The sequence below is a fragment of the Cetorhinus maximus genome, chromosome 8 (genome assembly GCF_964194155.1).
Source record: "Cetorhinus maximus chromosome 8, sCetMax3.hap1.1, whole genome shotgun sequence".
In the NCBI taxonomy this organism is placed as follows: Eukaryota; Metazoa; Chordata; class Chondrichthyes; order Lamniformes; family Cetorhinidae; genus Cetorhinus; species Cetorhinus maximus.
The window spans coordinates 115,133,034-115,157,271 of NC_135886.1; the positions used below are offsets into that span (position 1 = coordinate 115,133,034).

The 24,238-nt window shown below is 41.5% G+C and overlaps 1 protein-coding gene across 1 annotated transcript in view; it reads right to left on the bottom strand.

Annotated features, from left to right (window-relative positions):
* Positions 1–6,217: 6,217 nt before the first annotated feature.
* The window catches only part of LOC144683895 (SH2 domain-containing protein 1A-like), a 66,167-nt gene continuing 48,146 nt past the window's right edge, over positions 6,218–24,238 (bottom strand). The window contains exons 3-4 of the mRNA XM_078547451.1: positions 12,444–12,561; positions 6,218–8,350 (exon numbers count right to left, since the gene is read on the bottom strand). Of these exons, the coding sequence (XP_078403577.1) occupies positions 8,304–8,350; positions 12,444–12,561 (165 nt within the window). The 3' untranslated portion in view covers positions 6,218–8,303. The remainder of the gene's footprint in view (positions 8,351–12,443; positions 12,562–24,238) is intronic.

Genomic DNA, 24,238 nt, shown 5'->3' on the forward strand with positions numbered 1-24,238 from the left:
TCAAGATGATTCTCAGCTCCTGAAGGTTCATTTCTGTTCTTTTCCTTTCACAGCCTGGTAACTTCCAATCCTAAAACGCCCATACATTGAGGGTATGACTAAAAATCCTTCCTCTAGCACAAGCTAGGCAAATCTTCCATTTTAACTCCTCAGAAATGTGGTCTCTTCAATATGAACGTGAGTTTCCATCCATAGTTTGGCATACTGCACCATAGAGACTTTCAGCCTCTAACTGCTTTCTCTCTCCCAGCCGTGGAAGAGGAACTGTGTCTGTAAGTTTTCAGGAATATCTTAGAAATCCTTCCCATCTCAAACCCTATTTCCATGGCAACGTGTATCAGATGGGCCTTGTATCCAGATAGAAGTGCTGGTTAGCTATCCTTCAGAGCCCAACTTTCTTTCATCGTGGAACTAAGTGGACAGTCTTAAGCAAAACTGTTACAACCCAACATTCTCAACACTTTTCTGGGACTGTTAGCACACAGGCTTCTGCCATTGTCACCAAGCGTAAACATTTTGCACCTTCTTCCCAGTAAAACAATCTCACCTCCTTTAATCTCTGAATATCAAACCGCCCAGGCTTGTTGTCAGGCAGAGTTCAGAATGGGTCACATGACCCCTTCATTTTACCCTAAATTAAAGACAACAGTCCCAAAACATAACAACCTTATCCACCTCATAATTATAACAAGGGCAACTGGAGATGGGCAAAAATACTGCCCTTGTCAGCGACATCCACATCCCATGATTGAATAATTAAAAGGATTTTGAGCTCACAAAAACACATTCTGGATCACAGGGCATGTGAGGTATGCTTACGAGGTTGACCAGCAACGTTGAACCAAGGTAGAGTATGTTGTGCACATTTTAAAAATGTTAGACTGAAAAACCTCAATAGCAATTCTTTTGCTTTTAAAGATTTACTTCCCCATAATGGCAGGTTGGAATCCCTGACATTTCATGGAAGAGAGACCAGGTAGAATTTTCCGCTCGGTGAGTGAATCATGCGCTCGACACACTCGAGTGTGAAATAGCGTGTGATGACGTCGGGCGAGAGTCCTGACATCATGGCACACTTGTGATATTTCAGTCGGTGGGCGCGCGCGAGGGTTGGCAGCATGCCAGCTGACAATTAAGAGGCCTATTAAGGCCATTAAAGTAGCAATTGACAGCGATTTTTTGCTGCCCGTCCAACGTTGCGGTTGGTGGGCGGACGAATCGACCAGGTGGCCTTCGCATTTTTGAGGAAACCTCATCCAAGGGCAGGATGAGGTTTCCGCGGTAAATTTTAAAAAAGATTAGAATGTTTGGAAAAAGATTTCATCATCCCTATGTTGAGGTGTCTCATTCTGACGTGTGTACAGTTTTTCCCGATTTTACATTCTGTTTTTATTGATTTTAAATTCGTCAGCTCCCTGAGGCAGCTCTCTGCCTTCAGGGAGCTTTCCTTCCATGCTCCCCCTCGCCCGTGCTGACTTCAGCGCTTGCCCTCCTCCCGCCCCCACCCCGGCAGCGCTGAGCCTTTCAGTGCATGTTTCATGCTGGTTGGCGGTTAATTGGCCAGCTAGCGTGAAATCATGGTTGGGGGCTGACTGCAGTCAGCGGTCCATTCCCCGGCCACTCCCGAGCCTGCCGATCGCGGCCACCCGCAGACACGAAAATTCTGTCAACACTATTCTCAGACCTCATTTATTGATTATCTTTACTGCCCCTAAATTGGCCAGGTCAACTTGTCTGTATACTTGCATTGGAGGCAGTCAAAGAAGGCTCATTAGGTGGCTTTCTGGGATGAAGGTGCTGTCTTATGAGGAAAGGTTGAGCAGGTTGGGCTCATTGGATTTTAGAAGAATGAGAGGTGATCTTGTTGAAACATTTAAGATCCTGAGGGGCTTGACAAGGGTAGATGCTGAGTGGATCTTTCCTCTTTTGAGGAATCTAGAACTAGGGGGCACTAGCACTTTCAAAATACGAGGGTTCCCATTTAAGACAGAGAGGAGGAGGAATTTCTTCCCTCAGAGCATCATTAGTCTTTAGAATTCTCTACCCTAGAGAGCAGTGGAAACATTGAACATATTCAAAGCTGAGATGGACAGATTTTGATCTACACGGGAGTCAAGGGTCATGGATGGCAGGCAGGAAAATGGAGTTGAAGCCACAATCAGATCAGCCACAATCTTATTGAATGATGGAGCAGGTTCAAGGGGCTGAATAACCTTCTCTTGCTCCTATTTCTTTTATGCTTTTGTAAATTGGCAATGTTCTGCTGTACCTAACCCAGTGATATCCTGCTGTGTGTCTTGTTAACCGTTGTTTGCACTATCTTTTAATGATATGAACAGCATTTCAATTATACCAGAACATTTGCTGTGCAAGCAAAGCATGTGGCCAGTTAACTCGTGAAAATAAGACGTTGCATTAAACAGGAAGCCTTTGGCTTCCCAGTTTGCCTCTTACCACTCGTGAGGAGCTGTGGGTTTCCAAGCACTAATAGCTCTTCAGTGTCCTGCTGAAATTATCATTTTTTATTCATAAGCCCTGACAGTACATGTTAGCATGTAATTCCACCCTAAAGGAATGGTATTGCAATCCTATCTTTGCAAAACATTCACACACACCAAATCTAGTAGTAGAAAGCAATCAGAAAACAAACAATAACTGATTTTTTTTCTTAGCTTAAGGACATTGAGATTGCCAGTCCATTACACAAGAATATAATAAAGTCATGTGTGTATTTTTGCCAAGTCAAGTCCATGATAATAAGAGTAACATAGCCGTAAAAAATAACTATGTATGTAAACATACGTTTAGATAGATTTTTATTCTAGACACCCCTTACATTCTTAATTTGTGGTCAGATTTGAAACATTGCTGAAGTTATTTGTCCATCCTTATCAAAATATAGCTCTCTGGGCCAACTTCATTGGCCTGGATTTTCAACTCTGGGTCGGGACCCCAGCAGCGCAAGGGTTTCCTGATCCTGACTGTGCTCCAGTGGCAAAACATGAACCAGCCATGATCTCCAAATGCAAATGCTGTAATAGGTTAAGAGGAGCTTTTGTCACCCAATTAGCAGCAGTAGACGCAGTGGGGAGGCAGGACTAGTTCAAGCATTGTCCAATTTATGGAGCAAGCAGTAGCTGTCGATGAGGCTGTGGTTTGTGAAGATTACGGAGGACTGAGGCAAAGAAGGGCCCCAAGCCAGGAAACTACCCTTGCCTGGTTTTCTGATGAGTCCCTTCAGGTGTTTCTGGTGGCCGTAGCAACCTACAGGAGCATTCTGTTGCCCACGAGAGGTCACAGGACGCCCCCATGGCAGAACAAGAGGGCATGGATTGAGGTTGCCAATGAGGTCAGCGGCAGAGGAGTGGTGTGGAGGATCTGGCAGCAATGCCAGACGTGTTTCAACAATGTTGCTCGGTCTGGCAGGGTGAGTGACAAGAGCGACATCAGTAGCAGTGGAGCCTGGCTGACCCATTGGCACAGATCAGAACCCCTGGTCAGGAGGCTGGAATGCCCTGCGAGACATTGTCAGTGAATGAAAGGCTACAAGTGGGGAGGGAGGTTTTGTGCTAATGGCATTGTTCGTCACCTTCTGGACAAAATGGGAGATGAATGCTGCCAAAACTAGGGCATACCTGGAAGGAAGGCACAGGCAACCAGCTGTCATTTCAGAAGCTGTCCTATTCTTAATGTGAACTGTCTAAGCATTGGTTGTGTGCAAAGACCTTTCTTCACTATCATCTCTTATGCCTCCCATACGTAGAGGTCCTCCAGTCGCCATGTGGGCAGCAAGTTCCAGAGGAAGACACCTTAGAGGCAACACCATCACATCATACCAGCGGACCTTCCACCAGTACAAACACTCACACTTTAGTGGGTTCATATGCATCAGCAGAGCCAGTAGCACAGGATGAAGGGGTGACAATACTTCAGATCTGGAAGAGGCACATTTGGTTGTGGCCAATCTCCCTCAGTGAACAGAGGACAGGCTCAGCCCTGCTCAGGAGGGTGGTGATGCTGAGCCTCACATGCCATGTACCAGGTGACTCTACATTGACAACCAGCATATGTGTGCCCACATGTCAGAGTTACCTGCAGCACTGCAGAATCATGCAATAAGAATGGAGGAGTCAAACCATCTCATGCTCCACAATGACTCAGGGCTTTTGAATGCGAGAACTCATCCATTGAGATTAGTGAAACTCAGTGATAATATCAATGATTTGGATGTGGGAACCAGATTTTGGTGTGCTGATGTTTCCTCTTGACACAAAACTTGGTGGGAATGTGAGGAGGTTGAGCAAAGATGCTTCAAGGACTGTGAGTGTGTAAGAACATGGCAGATGGAATGTAATGTGGAAAATTGTGAAGTTTGGTAGGAAAAAAAGAGGAATGCGGAATATTTCTTAAAATGGGGAGAGATTGGGAAATGTTGATGTCCCAAAGGACCTGGGTGTTCTTGTTCATAAGTCACTGAAAGCTAACATGCAGCTACAACAAGCAATCAGACAAGGCAAATGGTATGTTATGATTTGAGTACAGGAATAAGGAAGTCTTGCTGCAGTTGCATAGAGCCTTGATGCAGTTTTGGTCTCCTTACCACAGGAAGGTTATACTGGCCTTAGAGGGAGTGCAACAAAAGGTTCACCAGACTAATCCTGGGGATGGCAGGACTGCCCTTTGAGCCTGTATTCGCTAGAGTTTAGAAGAATGAGAGGTGGTCACATTGAAGTGTACAAAATTCTTACAGGGCTCACAGTCTCAGAATAAGAGGTAGGCCATTTAGGACTGAGATGAGGAGGAATTTTTTCAGTCAAAGGGTGGTGAATCTTTGGAATTCTCTACCCCAGAGAGCTGTGGAAGCTCAGTCATTGAGTATGTTCAAAGCAGAGGTCAATAGATTTCTAGATACCAATGACATCAAGGGATATGGGGATAGTGCAGAAAGATGGCGTTCAGGTAGAAGATCAACTATAATCTAGTTAAATGGTGGGGCAGATTCAAGGGGGTGAATGGCCTACCCCTATTTTCCTATGGAGAACCACATGCAGCATCATTCAGGGTAGGCAAGAGAACAGTTTAAAAACAAAAAACTAAAAAACAAAAAACTACTGCAGATGCTGGAAATCCAAAACAAAAACAGAATTACCTGGAAAAACTCAGCAGGTCTGGCAGCATCGGCGGAGAAGAGTTGACGTTTCGAGTCCTCATGACCCTTCAACAGACTCAGTGCCATGCGCCGCCACATGAACACATTCGACCTCTCCCTCCAGCAGCACCACCGCGCCCTTTTTCAAAGCTGCGCGTGCCCCCAGTTTCATTTTATTCTTCGTCTCATCCGACGCCTCAACAAGAAACTTTTTCTCTTTCTCTCAAGTGCTAAGGAACGCAAGCTCCAACAACTCATCGACACCAACACCCATCTAGGACCCGCCACCCCTGCCTGTCCCTCCGTCCCCACCCCATCTTCCAATCCCAGCCCCAGCCGCGTATTCACTATACCCCCTGACCTTCCCCTCTCCGATGCTGAACGTTCAGTGCTCAGCAAAGGACTTAGTTTCATACCCTTACGCCCTCATCTCAATGAATTTCGGGCTCGGCACAATGCTGAACTCTTCTTCCGCCGTCTTCGTCTCTGTGCTCACTTCTTTGGGCAGGAGTCCTCTCCCCGTTCAACGGATCCTTTTACCCACCTCCAATATTCTCCCTCCACCTGGACCCCTCCCTCTGGATTCTTACCTTCTCTTGATCTTTTCAAAGAGAACAGTTTGTTGACATGTAGACAGTAAACAGCACACTCAGCAGCAACTCAGTAAGAGCCTTAAATGGCCAATTTAACATGTTGGGCAGGGTCCCTCCTCCAACTCCTGGCACCCCAAATGAAATGTTGAGTGTGCTGGTCTTGCACCGCACACTCCTGAACTCGCCCTCTGCAGCCTTTGAAAATCCAGCCCATTGCCTCTTGTAATTCACTATATCTGTGCGTTCCATATAAAATTTATTGTTTAATGCTACCTTAATGGAGTCAATAAACTGTTAAAAAAATGTGTAATTGCTTCATTAAAGTAGAACACAAAGGAATTATATGGAAATACATTAAGCAGTGCACCACCAGAGATGATTAAGCCCCTCTGTGCTGAATTGCGGGCATTTGCATTAGAAACACAAGATAAATGTAGGGTGGAGTGGTGTTGAAAAATAATGCATCAACATTAAGTACTGGACATATATTTATTTATATTTTACATACAACGATCTCCAAAATTACTTTTATTAATTCATTAGTTTTGTGGTATGAAAATAAAAAAATGATTGGATGTCCATTGCAGTGTATGTATTTATTTGGCTTTAATGAAAGAAGTCACAAGAGCGAACAGAGTCACAAAAGAGTCACAAGCAAACCATTATTAAAATACAATGCAAACAAGCTGGTCCAGTGGATGAAGGCAATGCCTCAGGGTAGCAATGAGCCATAGAGACCAGAAGGTCTCAGGTTGGATTATTGGTTATTTTTAAGTTAGTGGCTTTCAACTACGGCAGTAGTTGGCTCACCACATTTGGCCTTAACATCATATACTGGAGAGTGAGAGGAATAAAATTAGCTAGGCTTCCTGCTCTTCATTATTATCCAGAGACAACTGTTGAAAGTGGATCTATGGGCATTAGGGAAGAACAGAATTGATCTGCACTGAGTTGTGCTGCTCTAAATAATTAACTGGCCTGCAGACACACATGTCAAGGTTGTACATGAAGAAAGATTAAATTAAAGTACTAGATGTACCCCACAGAAGGAGATAACTAGGAAAAATTCAAAGCACAAATTTAAAAATAATTACCATTTCGAAGCCTTATTGCAACTTCAGCTTTTGATTTTTCCACTTTTCATGTTATTTAAAAGTCGCTATTTTGGAAGCTTTTAAAGTAAAAACTGACCAGCTCCAAGATAAAAAGTACAAAAGCAAAAGAAAAAGAAGCTGGTAAATCTCTTAGCATCTAATGAAATAATATAATGAATTGATTGGAAAAATAGTTACATATTGTCATCTTTCACAGCTTGGATAGAAAACAAAATGCACTTTTAATAAGAAAGAAAAAGTTGAAGAGATTACTCCATTTCTTGAAAAGAAATTGGCTCAAAATGTCTATCAATTAAAAAAAAAATCAGGATCTAATTCAAGTTTGTTTCACAGAAACAGTTTTTATAAAGCATTAAGTAGCAATCCATTACAGCAGGTACCAAGAACATTTGTCTCCTAACCACATATTGACATGCTCATATCTCATGTCTGCCTGTCAATTCAATCCACTTGAGATACTTTCTTCTTTTAATTTAATATGTACCTTTGCCAAAAGGCTCTAAGATACATTAAATAGTTTCATCTGGTTAGTAACATGACTCAACAGAATTCTGGGGAAGATCATTTTGGAAAACAGCGAGATTGAAAATGGTACACTGCTATGGCTCATAATGAAGTGTTGCTGTGTCATCTATGTAGAAAACTTAATCATTATGTGGCTATAATAATGCCACTATTGCCAATGAAGAACCAGCTCATCAATCCTTGTAAGTGTGATGTGATTGTTGTTGAGCTGAGGAAGGTTTGTTCAGCAAGACATTTTACACTGTTGTTGAGAGAAACTGGTTCTTCGCTAAATGCAGGCAAAACACTGGCCCTGAGTTTCTACAGAAGTTGTTCCATCCCATGCCATAACCTTCAAGGGAGATTATCAAAACCCTGGAGCCCAAACTCTCTCCATGATGAGAGGTCAGGACAACCCCTGCAGAAACCCAGGGCCTATATACTTGCAATGGAAATCTGTTTCCATTTTCGTGTTACTGGCATGGTATTATTAACAAATAACAGTACTATAGTCTCTGCAAAAATATTCGTTTAAAATTAAATCAGTCATGTAGTTAAAAAAATAAACTTTTTTGGTTCCTTCTTTTAGTTGTTTCTTTTAGCTGTTTCAGAACTACATGAAAGGTACAGAGATCCCCTTCTCTAACAAGGTTGGGAACAAGATAAATAAATAAATGAAATATTAAGAGCCCTCTGCTTCATCAAGAACTTCCGTACTAAAGTATGCCAGAACTTATGATTCAAACATATTTCAAGAACAGTAATTGCAGGTTAAGCATCTGGTACTCTAGAAGAAAGAAAGCCATATTTAGAAGGTTAAAGTGTTCAAGGCTATCAAAAGATCCATGAAGATATATTCAGGTTCACTGCTGCAGCCCATTTCATTAGAAAGCATTTATAGTAAGTTCAGTCCAACATCATGTTAGAAAAAAGAGCATGCAATCATTCAGCTGGTTGCATCAAGAGATAATCTTCTTCTGTTTCAACACCTGTAAAACAAGTAAATAATCACTGTTATAATGATGATTTCAATTAATAAAACTGTTATGAGAATTAAATATGTTATCTTTAAATCCCAGTGCCGTTTATGTATGAGCTTTACGATCGCTGAGTGGGCTAAAAGTAGTGCCTTAGTCGAGGACGAAGCTGTGCAGATCAGAAAGCTCCTGGTTCAAGTTCTGTCTGTGTTGACCTTAGTTGTGCATTTGGTTTCAGTGTCTGCCCTGGACTTTGGAAGATGAGGAAAGGCTCAGCTAGAGCTTCCAATCCTGATCACTATCCGGTAGCATCAACCAGCAAGTGTGTCATGTGTAAACTATGTGCAGCTCAGTTGCGATCCCTCACATGGTCAATTACAACAATAATGCACTTACATTGTAACTTTAAAGTAGGAAAACATCCCACAGATGAGTAGTCAGACAAAAATTCACAATGAGTCAAAGAGAGAAAGATTAGGAGGGGGAATTAGAACCATAGAACCATAGAACATTACAGCACAAAAAAACAGGCCATTCGGCCCGTCTAATCTATGCCGAAATATTATTCTGCTAGTCCCATTGACCTGCACCCAGTCCATAACCCTCCAGATCTCTCCCATCCATGTATCTATCCAATTTATTCTTAAAACTTAAGAGTGAGCTCGCATTTACCACGTCAGATGGCAGCTCGTTCCACACTCCCACCACTCTCTGAGTGAAGAAGTTCCCCCTAATGTTCCCCCTAAACCTTTCCCCTTTCACCCTAAAGCCATGTCCTCTCGTGCTTATCTCTCCTAATCTAAGTGGAAAAAGCCTACTCGCATTTACTCTGTCTATACCCCTCATAATTTTGTAAACTTCTATCAAATCTCCCCTCATTCTTCTATGCTCCAAGGAATAAAGTCCTAACCTGTTTAATCTTTCCCTGTAACTCAACTCCTGAAGACCCGGCAACATCCTAGTAAATCTTCTCTGCACTCTTTCAACCTTACTGATATCCTTCCTGTAGTTAGGCGACCAGAACTGCACACAATACTCCAAAGTTGGCCTCACCAATGTCTTATACAACCTCACCATAACATCCCAACTCCTATACTCAATACTTTGATTTATGAAGGCCAGTATGCCAAAAGCTTTCTTTACAACCCTGTCTACCTGTAACACCACTTTCAGGGAATTATGTATCTGAACTCCCAGATCCCTTTGTTCCTCTGCACTCCTCAGTGCCCTACCATTTACTGTGTATGTCCTACCTTGGTTTGTCCTTCCAAAATGCAACACCTCACACTTTTCTGCATTAAATTCCATCTGCCATTTTCTGGCCCATTTTTCCAGTTGGTCCAGATCCCTCTGCAAGCTTTGAAAGCCTTCCTCACTGTCCACAACGCCTCCAATCTTAGTGTCATCAGCAAACTTGCTGATCCAATTTACCACATTATCATCCAGATCATTGATATAGACAACAAACAACAATGGTCCCAGCACAGATCCCTGAGGCACACCACTAGTCACAGGCCTCCAGTCTGAGAAGCAATAATCATCCACTACCACTCTCTGTCTTCTCTCACAAAGCCAATTTCGAATCCAGTTTACAACCTCTCCATGGATACCAAGTGTCTGAACCTTCTGAACTAACCTCCCATGTGGGACCTTGTCAAAGGCCTTACTAAAGTCCATGTAGACAACACCCACAGCCTTTCCTTCATCTACTTTCTTGGTAACCGCCTCGAAAAACTCTACAAGGTTCGTTAAACATGACCTACCACGCACAAAGCCATGCTGACTATCCTTAATCAGCCCTTGGCTGTCCAAATAATTATATATCCGATCTCTCAGAACACCTTCCAATAATTTACCTACTACTGACGTCAGGCTCACTGGCCTGTAATTACCTGGTTTACTTTTGGAGCCTTTTTTAAACAACGGAACAACATGAGCTACCCTCCAATCCTCCGGCACCTCACCCGTGGCTAAGGACATTTTAAATATTTCCGCCAGGGCCCCTGCAATTTCTACACTAGTCTCCCTCAAGGTCCGAGGGAATATCATTTCAGGCCCGGGGGATTTATCTACCTTTATTCGCTGTAAGGCAACAAGCACCTCCTCCTCTTTAATCTCTATATGTTCCATGACACTACTGCTTGTTTCCCTTCCTTCCTTATACACTATGCCAGTTTCCTGAGTAAATACTGATGCAAAAAAACTGTTTAAGATCTCCCCCATCTTGTGAGGCTCCACACATAGACGACCACTCTGATCTTCAAGGGGACCAATTGTGTCCCTTACTATCCTTTTATTCTTAATATACTTGTAGAAACCCTTCGGGTTTACCTTCACATTATCTGCCAAAGCAACCTCGTGTCTTCTTTTTGCCTTTCTAATTTCCTTCTTTAGTATTTTCTTACATTTTCTATACTCTACAAGTACTTCATTTGCTCCTTGTTGCCTATACCTGCTATACACCTCTCTCTTCTTCTTAACCAGATCACCAATATCCCTTGAAAACCAAGGTTCCCTATGCCTGTTAACTTTGCCTTTAATCCTGACAGGAACATGCAAACTCTGCACTCTCAAAATTTCGCCTTTGAATGCCTTCCACTTACTTAACACATCCTTGCCAGAAAACAACTTATCCCAATCCACTCTTCCCAGATCCTTTCTCATTTCCACAAAATTGGCCTTTCTCCAATTTAGAATCTCAACTCGAGGACCAGACCTATCCTTATCCATAATTAGCTTAAAACTAATGACATTGTGGTCACTGGACCCAAAATGTTCGCCTACACATACTTCTGTCATCTGACCTGTCTGGTTCCCTAATAGGAGATCAAGTATTGCATCCTCTCTCGTTGGAACCTCTATATATTGATTTAGAAAACTTTCCTGAACACATTTGACAAACTCCAAGCCATCCAGCCCTTTTACAGTATGGGAGTCCCAGTCAATATGTGGAAAGTTAAAATCTCCTACTATCAACTTTCTGTTTCTTACATCGGTCTGCTGTCTCTCTACAGATTTGCTCCTCCAATTCTCTCTGACTATTGGGCGGTCTATAATACAACCCTATTAGTGTGGTCACACCTTTCCCATTCCTCAGCTCCACCCATATGGCCTCTGTAGACCAGCCCTCTGGGCTGTCCTGTCTACGCACAGCTGTGATATTTTCCCTGACTAGTAATGCCACTCCTCCCCCTTTCATTCCTCCCCCTCTATCACGTCTGAAAGCTTGGTCAAAGAAATAAGTTTTAAGAAAGATCCTAAAAGACAAAAAAAGAGATGTAGTGGTGGAAAGGTTTAGGGTGGGAATTCTATAGCTTACTGTCTAGATTGCTGAACGCACAGAAGCCAGAGGTGGGTTTTAGAGGCTTCTGAATGCACAAGTGGGCAGAGTTGACGGAACCTTGAACCCACCAGACGACAGGACCATTGTGCAAGATTTTTGTGGTTTCCAAGATTTTCTGTCTTGTCCGATAAGGAGCACAACCACTGCCCACTCCTTAAAACCAAATGTCACTGCAAGGGCAATGAGGTGAGAGGACTCTCAATGCTGTGAGTTCCAGCTTTTGTTATTCACTCAAGAATTATGGTAGTTCTGGAGGTCCTTACGCCAAGTGAGATGTGGTCTACATGGCACCCATGTGGGCAGAAGTAGGCTTCTCAGGGGAGGGGGTCTTGCTTGCTCCTGTCTGAGAACAGTGGCCTCTGTGCTCTACTTTGCTCCTTATCTACATTCACCAATGGATGCCAGTTTCCACTGCATATTGGGCTTCATAGAGTAACATTAAGATCTAAGACCTACAGATTATAATCTCTCACAGCCTGTTCTACACACAAACACACACTCTTACACAACATTTAAAACACTGAGAAATAGGGATTACTATAAAAATCATGTGAAATTTGAAAGAGTCTCTTTTATAAAAAGAATTCAACAATATCTTCGATGTGCTGAACCAATCAAGTTCAGAAAAATAAGATGATAGGGTTAATGTTATAAAAAAGGTACCATTTATAGGTATTAAACCAACTGTACAATAGGTGAGAAGAGCAGTATTTCCAATCACAGATGATTCAATTCAGATACCAGTAAGGAAAGCTTAAGTACCTTTCTGCTTGTACACAGGGTGTAGCAAAGGTATCGCTAGGCCTTGATCCTCCTTCTGGTATGCAGCAATTAAGTTCTTCACTTTACGAAACAACCTCTTATGGACTCCAGGTGCAGTCTGTAAACACATTAGAACAAAAGAATATTTAGCAACAGGATAAAGCCGACATGGCAAAATGAGCTTTTTCCCTTTGAATCAGACAAGGAGCTACCAATTCCTCACCTTATTTCCTTCTATCTCCCAAAATGTGGCAATTATAAGGGTTGCATTTCAAGTTGCCATCTGGCAGTCATGCATTTCAGAAAATCTCTGGCATGCCACTGACAATATTCTATCTGTTAACTCAAACTTGGAAAAATTGGCCACATACTTTCTCCTTCAACACCCTTCCCTGTTAAGATATTCCACACCTTTACATCCTTTGAATGAAATAAGTGTCACGTGACTTTCCTCTTACTCCTAGCCTTCCAGTTTCAAAACTTTTTAATAATATTTGAACCCTGTTAATACAACAAAATGTTATTGATGACCAGTATCACTTTTGTTTCATTATTCTCACTCTGCGAATTGTAATTCCTGTTACTATCAAATTATCAGATCAAGGAATTCAGTTCAAAGGGAAGCCTGTTATCAATGGTATTAAATAATAGAAATAAAAAGAAGAAAAACTGCAAATTCAGAAAGTCTAATAACGGCAGGAAAGGCTAGAAGGCACAGCGGGTCCGTAGACATCTATAAAGAGAAAGAGCTGGTTAATAGTTGAAAGATATGGGGAAAAGATGAGAACACATTTTTATAAGGTGGTCTGAGAGAAAGAGGGAAGGAAAAAAAAATCACCAAAACTGGGTAAAGATAGAGAACTTTACAGGGAAACCAAAACAATGAATAAAGGGTATGAGTGTAAGTATAACACAAGTAGAAACATACAAAGATACTTCCGAGAGTATAAATATCCTGACAGCTATTATAAAGAAGTGACTAAAGGGCTTAGTAGCCTGTGAGCAGATTTTTTTGTAAAGATGGAAAGGAGTGAAAAAAAAAACTGCATCCATTGGACTGAAGAGAAGGTTATGCCTGAAACATCAACTTGTCATGTCTCCTGACAGATGGTATTTCTGATTTGCCGTATGTTTCCAGCATGTTCTGTTTTTGTTTCTTTAATTGCACATGTTCCTGCCTCATTGGTACACAGTCCATGTACCAATAGGCACCCTGTGGTCAGGCACACCACACACTGAAACCAAGTGACAGATGCCACCTCAACTATAACGATATGCTGATGTATTACAATGAGATTCCCAATGTCTGATGGCGATGAGCCATTGGTGGGCTGAGCAGATGATCGCAAACTGGTTTCATGCCGTCGTGAAATCGATCGCGCCACATTGTCTGCTCACACCACCAAACACGCCCAATGCCGGCGGGCACAGAAAATCCTGACCTAGGTGTGCCATGCATGCGCAGTAACTGACCAATATAGCAAACAGTGGTTAGTGCATGAGAACAATGGGTGTATAATAAGTAACTTGGGTAACACAGTCACACAAGATCATGAATACAAAGGCGTCTCTTGCTCACTACGGAAGGAGGATGTTTGTACCTTTTGTTCAATATGAAAATGGGGATGTTTGGCTTTTGAAATGTAACCAGTCTGATTGTCACATCTGGCTTTCTGTAGTCATGTGACTGTGCCATGAGACTGCCTCTTGGTCAGTCCAATAAAGCCTCTCACAGAGAAAGACATTGATGAAGACTGCTGTCCTTATATATGAAACAGATCCCACTGAGGTGAAAGGAGTAACAGAGAATGACACGATAAATCAAAAAATAACTTTTATGCAAAGCTAATGATGAAGCTGTAGAAGGAAGGAGAAAGGTAATTCCAGTTTCAAGGGCCTTGGAAATAATGAATTTGAATAAGGGTGAAGTGCTGAGCCGGGATGTTAACACAGTGTGAATGCAGAGAAGATGAAAAGTGAAACAGTGTGTTTTGGCTTTAGATCTTAGAAGGAAGAAAAACAGAGGAACAATGTGCCAATAGTTTGTCAGCTTTAACCAAAGACTAGAGATGTCTGGATGAGTGCAGCTCCCACAACATTTAAGAAGTTTGACACCATCCAGGACAAAGCAACCCGCTTGATTGGCACCTCATCCACAAACATTCATCCCCTGCACCACTGACGCACAGTAGCAGCAGTGTGTACCATCTACAAGATGCAGTGCATGAATTCACTTAGACAGCACCTTCCAAACCCACAACCACTACCATCTAGAAGGACAAGGGCAGCAGGTAGATGGGAACAGCATCACCTGGAAGTTCCCCTCCAAGTCACCCACCATCCTGACTTGGAACTATTTCGCCGTTCCTTCACTGTCGCTGGGTCAAAATCCTGGAATTCCCTTCCTAACAGCACTGTGGTGTACCTACCCCACATGGACTGCAGTGGTTCGAGAAGTCAGCTCACCACCACCTTCTCAACGGCAACTAGGGGTGGGCAATAAATGCTGACCCAGCCAGCGAAGCCCACATTCCGTGAATGAATTTTTAAAAAACAATAAGGAGAAGCAAAATTATGCAACGGACACAGTTAAAATTCTAACTACATTCTGCATGTGTGCATCAAGGGTATAGTAACATTAAAAGACCACTCAGAGGGTTGAGATCAATTTAATTGTGCATTAAGTTAAAAGGTATAGAACCTTGGCTAGATCACACTTAAAGTACTATGCACATTTCAGGTCTCTGCATAAAAAGGATATAAATGCAAGGGAAAAGCTGCAAAAAGATTTATAAGGATGATACCAGAACCGCGAGGTTAAAACTATCTGGAAAGGCAGAACAGGCTGGGGCCTTTTTTCTCTAGAAGAGGGCTAAACGAATAGAGAAACCTGTGGCTGTGTGTACAGAAATCTTTGAAAGTGGTATGAAAGTTGAAAAGGCTGTTAAAAACATTGCTGGAATCCTTGGCTTTATGAATGGAGGAATAGAGTATAAAGGCAAGGAAGTTATGCTAAACCTTTATAAGAACACTGATTAAATCTTGGTTGGAATATTGTGCTCAATTCTAGGCACCACATTTTGGGAAGGATGTCAAGAGCTTGGGTAGGGTGTGAAAAGGTTTTTACTAGAATGGTATCAGGGATGAGGGCTTTGGCTATGTGGAAAGACTGGAGAAGCTGAAGAGCGGAGAAGGTCAAGAAGAGATTTGCTAGAGGTGTTCAAAATCATTGAAGGTTTTTGATGGAGTAAATATGGAGAAATGATAAAATGGCAGAAAGATCAGTAACCAGAGGACACAGATTTAAGGTGCTTGGCAAAACAACCAAAGGCAAAATAAGAAACATATTTTTTTGCAGAGATTTGTGATCTGGAATACACTGACAAAGGATGGAGGAAGCAGATTCAAAAGTAGCTTTCAAAATGAATAAATGCTTATAATTACAAAAACATATAGGGCTATGGGGAAAGAACATGGGAGTGAAACTGACTGATCAGCTCTTTCAAAGGCTACATAGACTTACGAACATACGAACTAGGAACAGGAGTAGGCCACTCGGCCCTTCGAGCCTGCTCCACCATTCAATAAGATCATGGCCGATCTGATTGTAGCCTCAACCCCACATTCCTGCCTACCCCGATAACCTTTCACCCCCTTGCTTATCAAGAATCTATCTACCTCTGCTTAAAAATATTTAAAGACTCTGCTTCGGCTTTTGAGGAAGAGAGCACCAAAGACTCACAACCCCCGAGAGAAAAAAATCCTCTTTGTCTCTGACTTAAATGAGCAGACCCCTTATTTTTAAATAGTGACCCCTAGTTCTAGATTCTCCCACAAGGGGAGACATCCTTTCCATATCCACCCTGTCAACACCCCTCAGGATCTTATATGTTTCAATCAAATCGCCTCTTAATCTTCTAAACTCTAGCCGATACAAGCCTAGCCTGTCCAACCTTTCCTCATAAGACAACCTGCCCGTTCCAGGTACTAATCTAGTAAACTTTCTCAGAACTGCTTCCAATGAATTTACATCCTTCTTTAAATAAGGAGACCAATACTGTAGGCAGTACTCCAGATGTGGTCTCACCAATGCCCTGTATAACTGAAGCATAACCTCCCTACTTTGGTGCTCAATTCCCCTCGCAATAAATGATTACAGTCTATTAGGTTTCCTAATTACTTGCTGTACCCACATACTAACGTTTTGTGATTCATCTACTAGGACACCCAAATCCCTCTGCGTCTCAGAGCTCTGCAATCTCTCACCATTTAGAAAATATGATTCTTCTGTCAATAAAACAAGAAATTGTAATATTTTTCTTCTGTTAATAACCCTGTCATATTTCTTATGTACTGGAAGACAGGCTGTTGGGGATGTAAATATGATAATTGGAGTAAGAGCCAGGGTGACTGCACGAGTATAAAGCCAATAGTAAGAAGTGGTTTTGATATGTTAATGAACCAAGAGGAATTTCAATCAGAGTTTTACATAAAACAATAACAGAAGTGTTTTTGAATTGAGATGTTTTAGTTCAAATGGGTGATATATGCAGGTTGTAAAAGGGGTAAGTGAGGTAAAGATAGGGTAAGTTTGTTTTTACAAGTCTAAGAGCTAGGGTAATGAAACGAGTTTAATCAATTCTGGGAAGAAAGCATTTCCGAAGAGACTGGTTGAGACAATAGAAAGATCAAAGGGAAGGAATGCATTTAAGGAAATCTTGATGCCTAGGCGGGATAGCTGGTCAGTTCTCCCAGAAGACAGCAGGGTAGCTGGTCAGAACTCCCAGAAAACCATGTGAACAAGGTCAGACTGGGAGAACCAATTGCTATCAGACTCAGAGAACACCCCAAGGGAAAAGGCACTGTGATAAAAATTACTGGAATTCTATAGATTTTAGAATCTATAAGGACAGTTGCAAATGGAAAAGGGGGAAGGTTAGCTCTGAGGGTAGCTAAGTTAAGATCTTGTGGAGCTGTTTCAAAGTACTGTTTACTGTGTGAAGCCATTCTTGTGTTTAAATGTAATTGTGTTTTTTTAACCTCTTTTCTTTTAATAAATGTTCACTTTACTGTAAAGCCATCACAAGTAGTCAGAAACATCATTTCCTGATTTCAGAACCTCTCCTCATACTATACAAATTGGCTTGAAATTGGTGAATTTAAAAACAATGAGTGAGGAGTATACTGAAACAGGAGTGGTATTGTGACATTTTAAAATGGGAGACTGCAATATGGCTTTGGTGGTTGCTAAGACTTGTCTGGGAGTTGAAGTTATAACCTTGGTTGGTTTACAAAAGGTAACTAAAGCGAAGTTAATGGAATTGGCAGATAAGTTAATTAGGATTATCTGCAGGGGTAAGGAAATCAGACATCATCGAAGGTATAGTACAGCATTTGAAATTGGAACGGATACTCGAGAGACCGAGTTCTCCAAGGGGTGGGTGATTAGAATGGGCTCAAATTCAGTTGCAAATGAAAAAGACTGAATTGGAGGAAAAGGAAAGGGAACGAGCATTTCAAAGGGAACAGGTAGAAAGGCAGGAGAAAGAAAGAAAACAGGAAAGGGAATTGGAACTGACAAAATTAGCAATGGAGGAAAGATAAAAAGAGAGGGACAGAGAATTCCAGTTTTAAAAGCTGGCAGTTAAAAGAGAGACACCAGAAGGTGAGAAAGGACATATTTCCAGATCAGAACCCAGTGAGGAGATGTTGAAATTTGTACAAGCTTTTCCAAAGTTTGAAGAAAGAGATGTTGAAGCATTCTTTATCTCATTTGAGAAGATAGCTAAACAGATAAAATGGCCAAAATAAATTTGGACATTGCTATTACAGTCTAGGTCGGTAAGTAGAACTAATGAAGTATATGCATCACTGTCGGAAGAAATATCTGGAGAATATGATGCAGTGAAGAAAGCTAGTTTGAGTGCCTTTGAGTTGGTTCCAGAGGCATACAGATAGAAATTTTGAATTTGAGAAAACAGCCTGGACAGACTTTTATATTGATTTGAAAGAGTCAAACAAAGTAATTTTGACAGGTGGATAAGGGTATTAAAAATAGAGGGAACCTATGAAGTCGTTAGGGAAGTTATTCTTTTGGAAGAATTTAAAGATTCACTTCCTTCAGCAGTAAGAACCCATGTGGAGGAACAAAGGGTTAAAACTGCTGGGCAGGCAGCAGAGATAGCAGGTGATTATGAGCTGGTCCATAAATCAAAACTTTTTTTTGACATCCTTTTAAACCTGAGAAGGATAGAAAATGGGAAGGTGAGAGGAAGGTAGGCAGTCAAAGAAGAGAAGGGAAGATTCTGAGGAGATTTCACCTCAGACAAGGAAGGAAGGTGCTGAGAGTGGAAGGGATGCAAGAAAGCTTAAATGTTTTCATTGTAATAATATTGGCCATACAAAATCAACGTGCTGGGGGTACATGGGAAACCTTGTGGATTAGTAGAAACTACGAAAGGTGCTGTAAAGTCAGACACTTTAGAACAAGACAAACTGGTAGGGTCTGTTCAAGTAGAAAAGCAAGCACAAGTATTAGCCAAAGGTGTGAAAATGGGTTCACAGCCTATTCAAAGGAATGTTGAAAGGCAGGTTGCCGACATGTTTAAAGATTTCTGTGAGGGAAAAGTCTTTTCATACGTACAAGGTGGAGTTGGCAAAGATATAGAGATTTTAAGGGATACGGTAGCCAGTCAATCCTTAATGATATAGGATAGTAGTATTTGTTGTCTAGAGGGAATTTTGCAGGAAAAGGTATTAATAAGGGGAAATTCATGGAGAAACAAAAAATATTACATTGTGTAAAGTGAATTTGAAAAGTAGCTTGAAAGCAAGTGAAGCGATTGTTGGAGTAGTGGAGAAATTGCCTCGTTCAGGGGTTCAATTTATTTTAGGAAATGATGCAGCTGGGTCACAGATGTTGGTGATGCCTACTGTAGTTGAACAGCCTGTGGAAAAGGAATCCACAGAAGTGTTGCAGGAAGAACATCGTGGTTTCCAGGCCATGTGATAACATGATCATAGACTCATAACTTGAGACAGCAGGAGGAGTCTAGAAGACAGGGCAAAGAGACTGAAGTGCAATTAGCTGATGCTATCTGTGATAAGATTGCTCAGGAAGACAGAATGGAAGAGCATGAAGCTGAAGTGTTTAGCTCAAGGAAATTGATAGAGTTACAGCAAAAAGATCTGAAAATGAAGCAGTTATATCAAACTGCTTCCTCAGAAACAGGGGTGAAGTGTATTCCAGAATGTTATTATCTTAAGGATAATATATTAATGAGGAAGTGGAGGCCTTCTCATGTTCTGGCAGATGAGAAGTGGGCAGAAATACATCAGGTAGTAATACTGTCTGGATACAGGAAGGAAATTCTGAGAGTAGCTCATAAAGTTCCAATAGGGGGGCATTTTTTAAAAATTCATTCATGGGATGTGGGCTTCGCTGGCTGGGCCAGCATTTATTGCCCATCCCTAGTTGCCCTAGAGAAGGTGGTGGTGAGCTGCCTTCTTGAATCACTACAGTCCATGTGGTGTAGGTACACTCACAGTGCTATTAGGAAGGGAGTTCCAGGATTTTGACCCAGCAACAGTGAAGGAACAGCGATATATTTCCAAGTCAGGATGATGTGTGACTTGGAGGGGAGCTTCCAGGTGGTGGTGTTCCCATCTGGGAATATTCCCATTTAGGAATAAAGAAAACCCAGGTTAAATTACGGAAACAGTTTTACTGGCCTGGACTGCATGAAGCTGTAGTCAGATTCTATTGAACATGTCACACATGTCAGGTGATAGGAAAACCTCAAACAGTAATAAAACCTGTACCTTTAATTCCTATTCCAGCATTTGAGGAACCTTTTACTTGGGTCCTAATTGATTGTGTAGGGCCCCTCCCTAAAACCAAAATTGGAAATCAGTACCTGCTGACAATCATGGATGTATCCACTAGATTCCTGGAAGCGATACCATTGCAGAATATCACAGCAAAAAGGGTTGAATTAACCAAACTAGATTTGGTTTGCCAAAAGAACTACAGTCAGATCAAGGTTCAAATTTCATGTCACAGTTGTTTAGTAAAGTCATGAATGGCCTTGGAATGAATTGTTTAAATTGTTAGTTTATCATCCTGAGTCGTATTACTGAGGGCATTAGAGAGATGGCATCAAATTCCAAAGACTATGATGAGGGCATATAGTCAGGATTACCCACAAGACTGCGCAACAAAGTTTAGTCCTTTTGAATTAGTACATGGTCATGAAGTGAGAGGACCACTCAAACTAATTCAGGAGAAGTTAGTGAGTAGGGATTCAGAAACCACACTCTTAAACTATGTATCAAAGTTAAGGGAAATATTGAACAGAGTATGTGAATTAGCTAAAGAGCATTTAAAAATATCACAGCAGGTGATGAAGACAGAAGCAGACAGGAAGGCAAAGGCACATAGCTTTGTAGCTGGGGATAAAATGTTAGTTTGATGCCAGTATCAGGCGCACTATTAAAAGCCAGGTTTAGTGGGCTGTACCAAATTGAAAAGAAATTAAATGAAGTGAATTATTTAGTAAGAACTTCAGATAGAAGAAAAACACAAAGGTTATGTCATATAAATATGCTCAAAAAGTACTTTGATAGGGAGGATAACCAAAAAGAAGTATTAGTAGTGATGAATCAGGAAAAGGAAGTAAGGACGGAAGGTTCTGAAATTGATTTACCTGGAATTCAATTGGACAATGATGAATTGCGTAAGAATTTGAATGAAATACTGAGTTACCTTCCAGATAAGATATTGAAGTGACTTGAGAGAGCTATTGCAGTCACATAGAACTAGCTGTAGGGATAAATTAGGAAAAACAAAGGTAGCTGTACATGATGTGGATGTGGGGAATTCTGTTCCAATCAAGCAACATCCTTTTAGGTTGAATCCAGTAAAATTATTACAAGTGCAAAAATAAATTGAATTTATGCTCAAGAGTGACATTATTGAGTTGAGCTGAAGCAATTGGAATTCACTCATTGTGACGGTGTCAAAGCCGGATGGAACACACAGGCTGTGTGTGGATTATCGAAAAGTAAATGCAGTGACGAAAGAGGATTCATACCACATTTGGAAGACTGCATTGAGAAAGTGGGACACTCAAAGTTCATTACAAAGTTTGGCTTGCTGAAAGGATATTGGCAAGTACCTGTATCAGAAAGGGCGAAAGAGGTTTCAGCTTTTGTAACACCAGATAGGCTCTATCAGTTCAAGGTCATGCCATTTGGTATGAGAAATGCACCCGCAACTTTTCAGAGACTAACGAATAAGATTATTGCTGAAATGAGTCACTGTGCTGTGTACATTGATGATTTGGTGGTATTCAGTCAAATATGGGAGAAGCATTTACAGCATCTGGGAGAACTATTCCATCATCTACAAGCAGCTAATTTAGTGGTGAACTTGGCTAAGAGTGAATTTGCGAGAGCACAGGTCATGTATTTTAGCCATACTGTTGGACATGGTAAGTTGGCCCACGAGATGTAAAAATGATGAGTTCCCAGTGCCTTCAATGAAAAGAGAAGTTTTACAATTTCTGGGCATGAGTGGTTTTTACAGGAAGCTAATGCCAAATTTTAGCAGCATGGTTGCTCCATTGACTGAAATATTAAAAAGGAACAAGAAGTTCAACTGGACATCAGAGTGCCAAAATGCATTCAAAAATCTGAAAACTGTGTTGACAACAGCACCTGTTTTAGCGACACCAAATTATGCCAAGCCGTTTAAATTGGTTATTGATGCAAGCGATATGGGTATTGGTGCTGTATTGTTGCAGGAAGACAACGCAGGTATTGAAAAGCCTGTGGGATATTTTTCAAAGAAGTTAAATATTTATCAACAGAAATATTCCACCATCGAGAAGGAAACACTGAGTTTGGTACTGGCATTGCAACATTTTGAAATTTATGTTGCCAATAATTCATCAGAAACAGTTGTTTACACTAACTATAACGCATTAAGATTTTTGGAAAAATTTCAAAACCAGAATGCTAGACTGTTTAGATGGAGTCTATTGTTACAACCATTTAACTTGAAAATTATACATGTTGCTGGACAAGAAAACCTAATTGCAGATGCATTATCAAGGGTTTAAGCCGTAAGGAAGATTGGACATGTGAAACCTGGAAAAAAGAACTGAAATGAACTCTGTTTTTAGTGAAACCTTGGGTATATTATCATGTTAATGCATGCACCTTACAATGTAATAGTATAGCAGATAGAGATAAGTAGTAATTAACAAGAAAAGTTAAGAAAATGAAACCGTCTTTTTGAATTATGACGGTTCATTTTCTGAAAAAGGGGGGTGTCAAAAAAACAAGAAACTGTAGTATTTTTCTTTTGTTAATAACCCTGTTATATTTCTTGTGTACTGGAAGACAGGCTTTTGGGGATGCAAATATGGTGATTGGAGTAACAGCCAGGGTGGCTGCACGAGTCTAAAACCAAAAGTAAGAAGTGGTTTTGGTATGTTAATAAACCAAAGGGAACTTCAATCAGAGTTTTACATAAAGCAATAACAGGAATGTTTTTGAATTGAGTTGTTTTAGTCCAAAGGGGGATATAAGCAAGTTGTAAAAGGTGTAAGTAAGGTGAGGTAGGATAGTTTTGTTTTTAAAAGTCTAAGAGCTAGGGTAACGAAACAAGTTTTATCAATTCTGGGGAGAAAGTATTTCTGAAGAGACTGGTTGAGACAATAGCGAGATCAAAGGGAAGGAATGCATTTAAGGAAATCCTGATGCCTAGGTGGGGGCAGCTGGTCAGGTCTCCCAGAAGACAGCAGGATAGATCTGAAGACCCAGGTGCTGTCCTGATGTAGCATCTAGTCTTATCTGCTGATTTATTCTTAGAGTTATACTCTCTATCCCTTCCCGTCACATTCTGTTTATCATTTCCCATATTAATAACTCTCTTGCTTTGTCTCTACTCTTTGATTTACCACATCTTCCTAAATTTGATATCTTGCCCCCACTATTTAGTTTAAAACCCTCTCTACTTCCCTAGTTATGCGGCTTGTTGGAACACCAGGCCCAGCACAGTTCAGGTGAAGACAGTGCCAATGGTTCAGCCCCCACTTTCCCTGGTACTGATGCCAATGCCCCACGAGCCAGAAACAACTTCTCCCATACCAGTCTTTGAGCCATGCATTCATTTCATTATTTTCCCTATGCTAATTTGCACATAGCTCAAGTAATAATCCTCAGAGTTTTTTTTTTAAATTAATTTGGTGCCTACCTCCTCAAACTGACTTTGCAGAACTTCCTTCCTCGTCCTGCCTATGTTGCTGGTCACAGTCGGGATTCCATCGGGCTGAAAGAGGTCTTGCCCATCAGTTAGAGAACCAGCGGGGTACTCCAGTCAGTTCTGTGGGGAAGGCCTGAAGTGCTTTCAGGCACTTAATTGACCACTGTCATGCCTCTCCTGTGACTGAGATCCCTGGCGGCGGAAGTCCAGCCCGCCAAGAACTGCTAGCCATTCAGAAGCTGGCAGCTCCTCATGCTTCCAGCGCCAGCTGGGGTAGCGCTAGCTGGCAGCAATGTACCTACCAGAAGTGCAGGACTGCCAAGGGACCTCAGGCCAAAGGTGAGTGAAGGCGGGATGAGAGTCATGTATGCATTGTAGCGGGGTTCTGAGGCAAGGTCAGGGCATTGACTTTCAGCAATCCTACCCTCTTCCCAATGTCATTCCCACAGAGTGCCTGACTATGAGGCACACCACAGCACCCACCCCTCCCCACCCCCCATTCCGACCTACCCCCCACCCTGGTGAT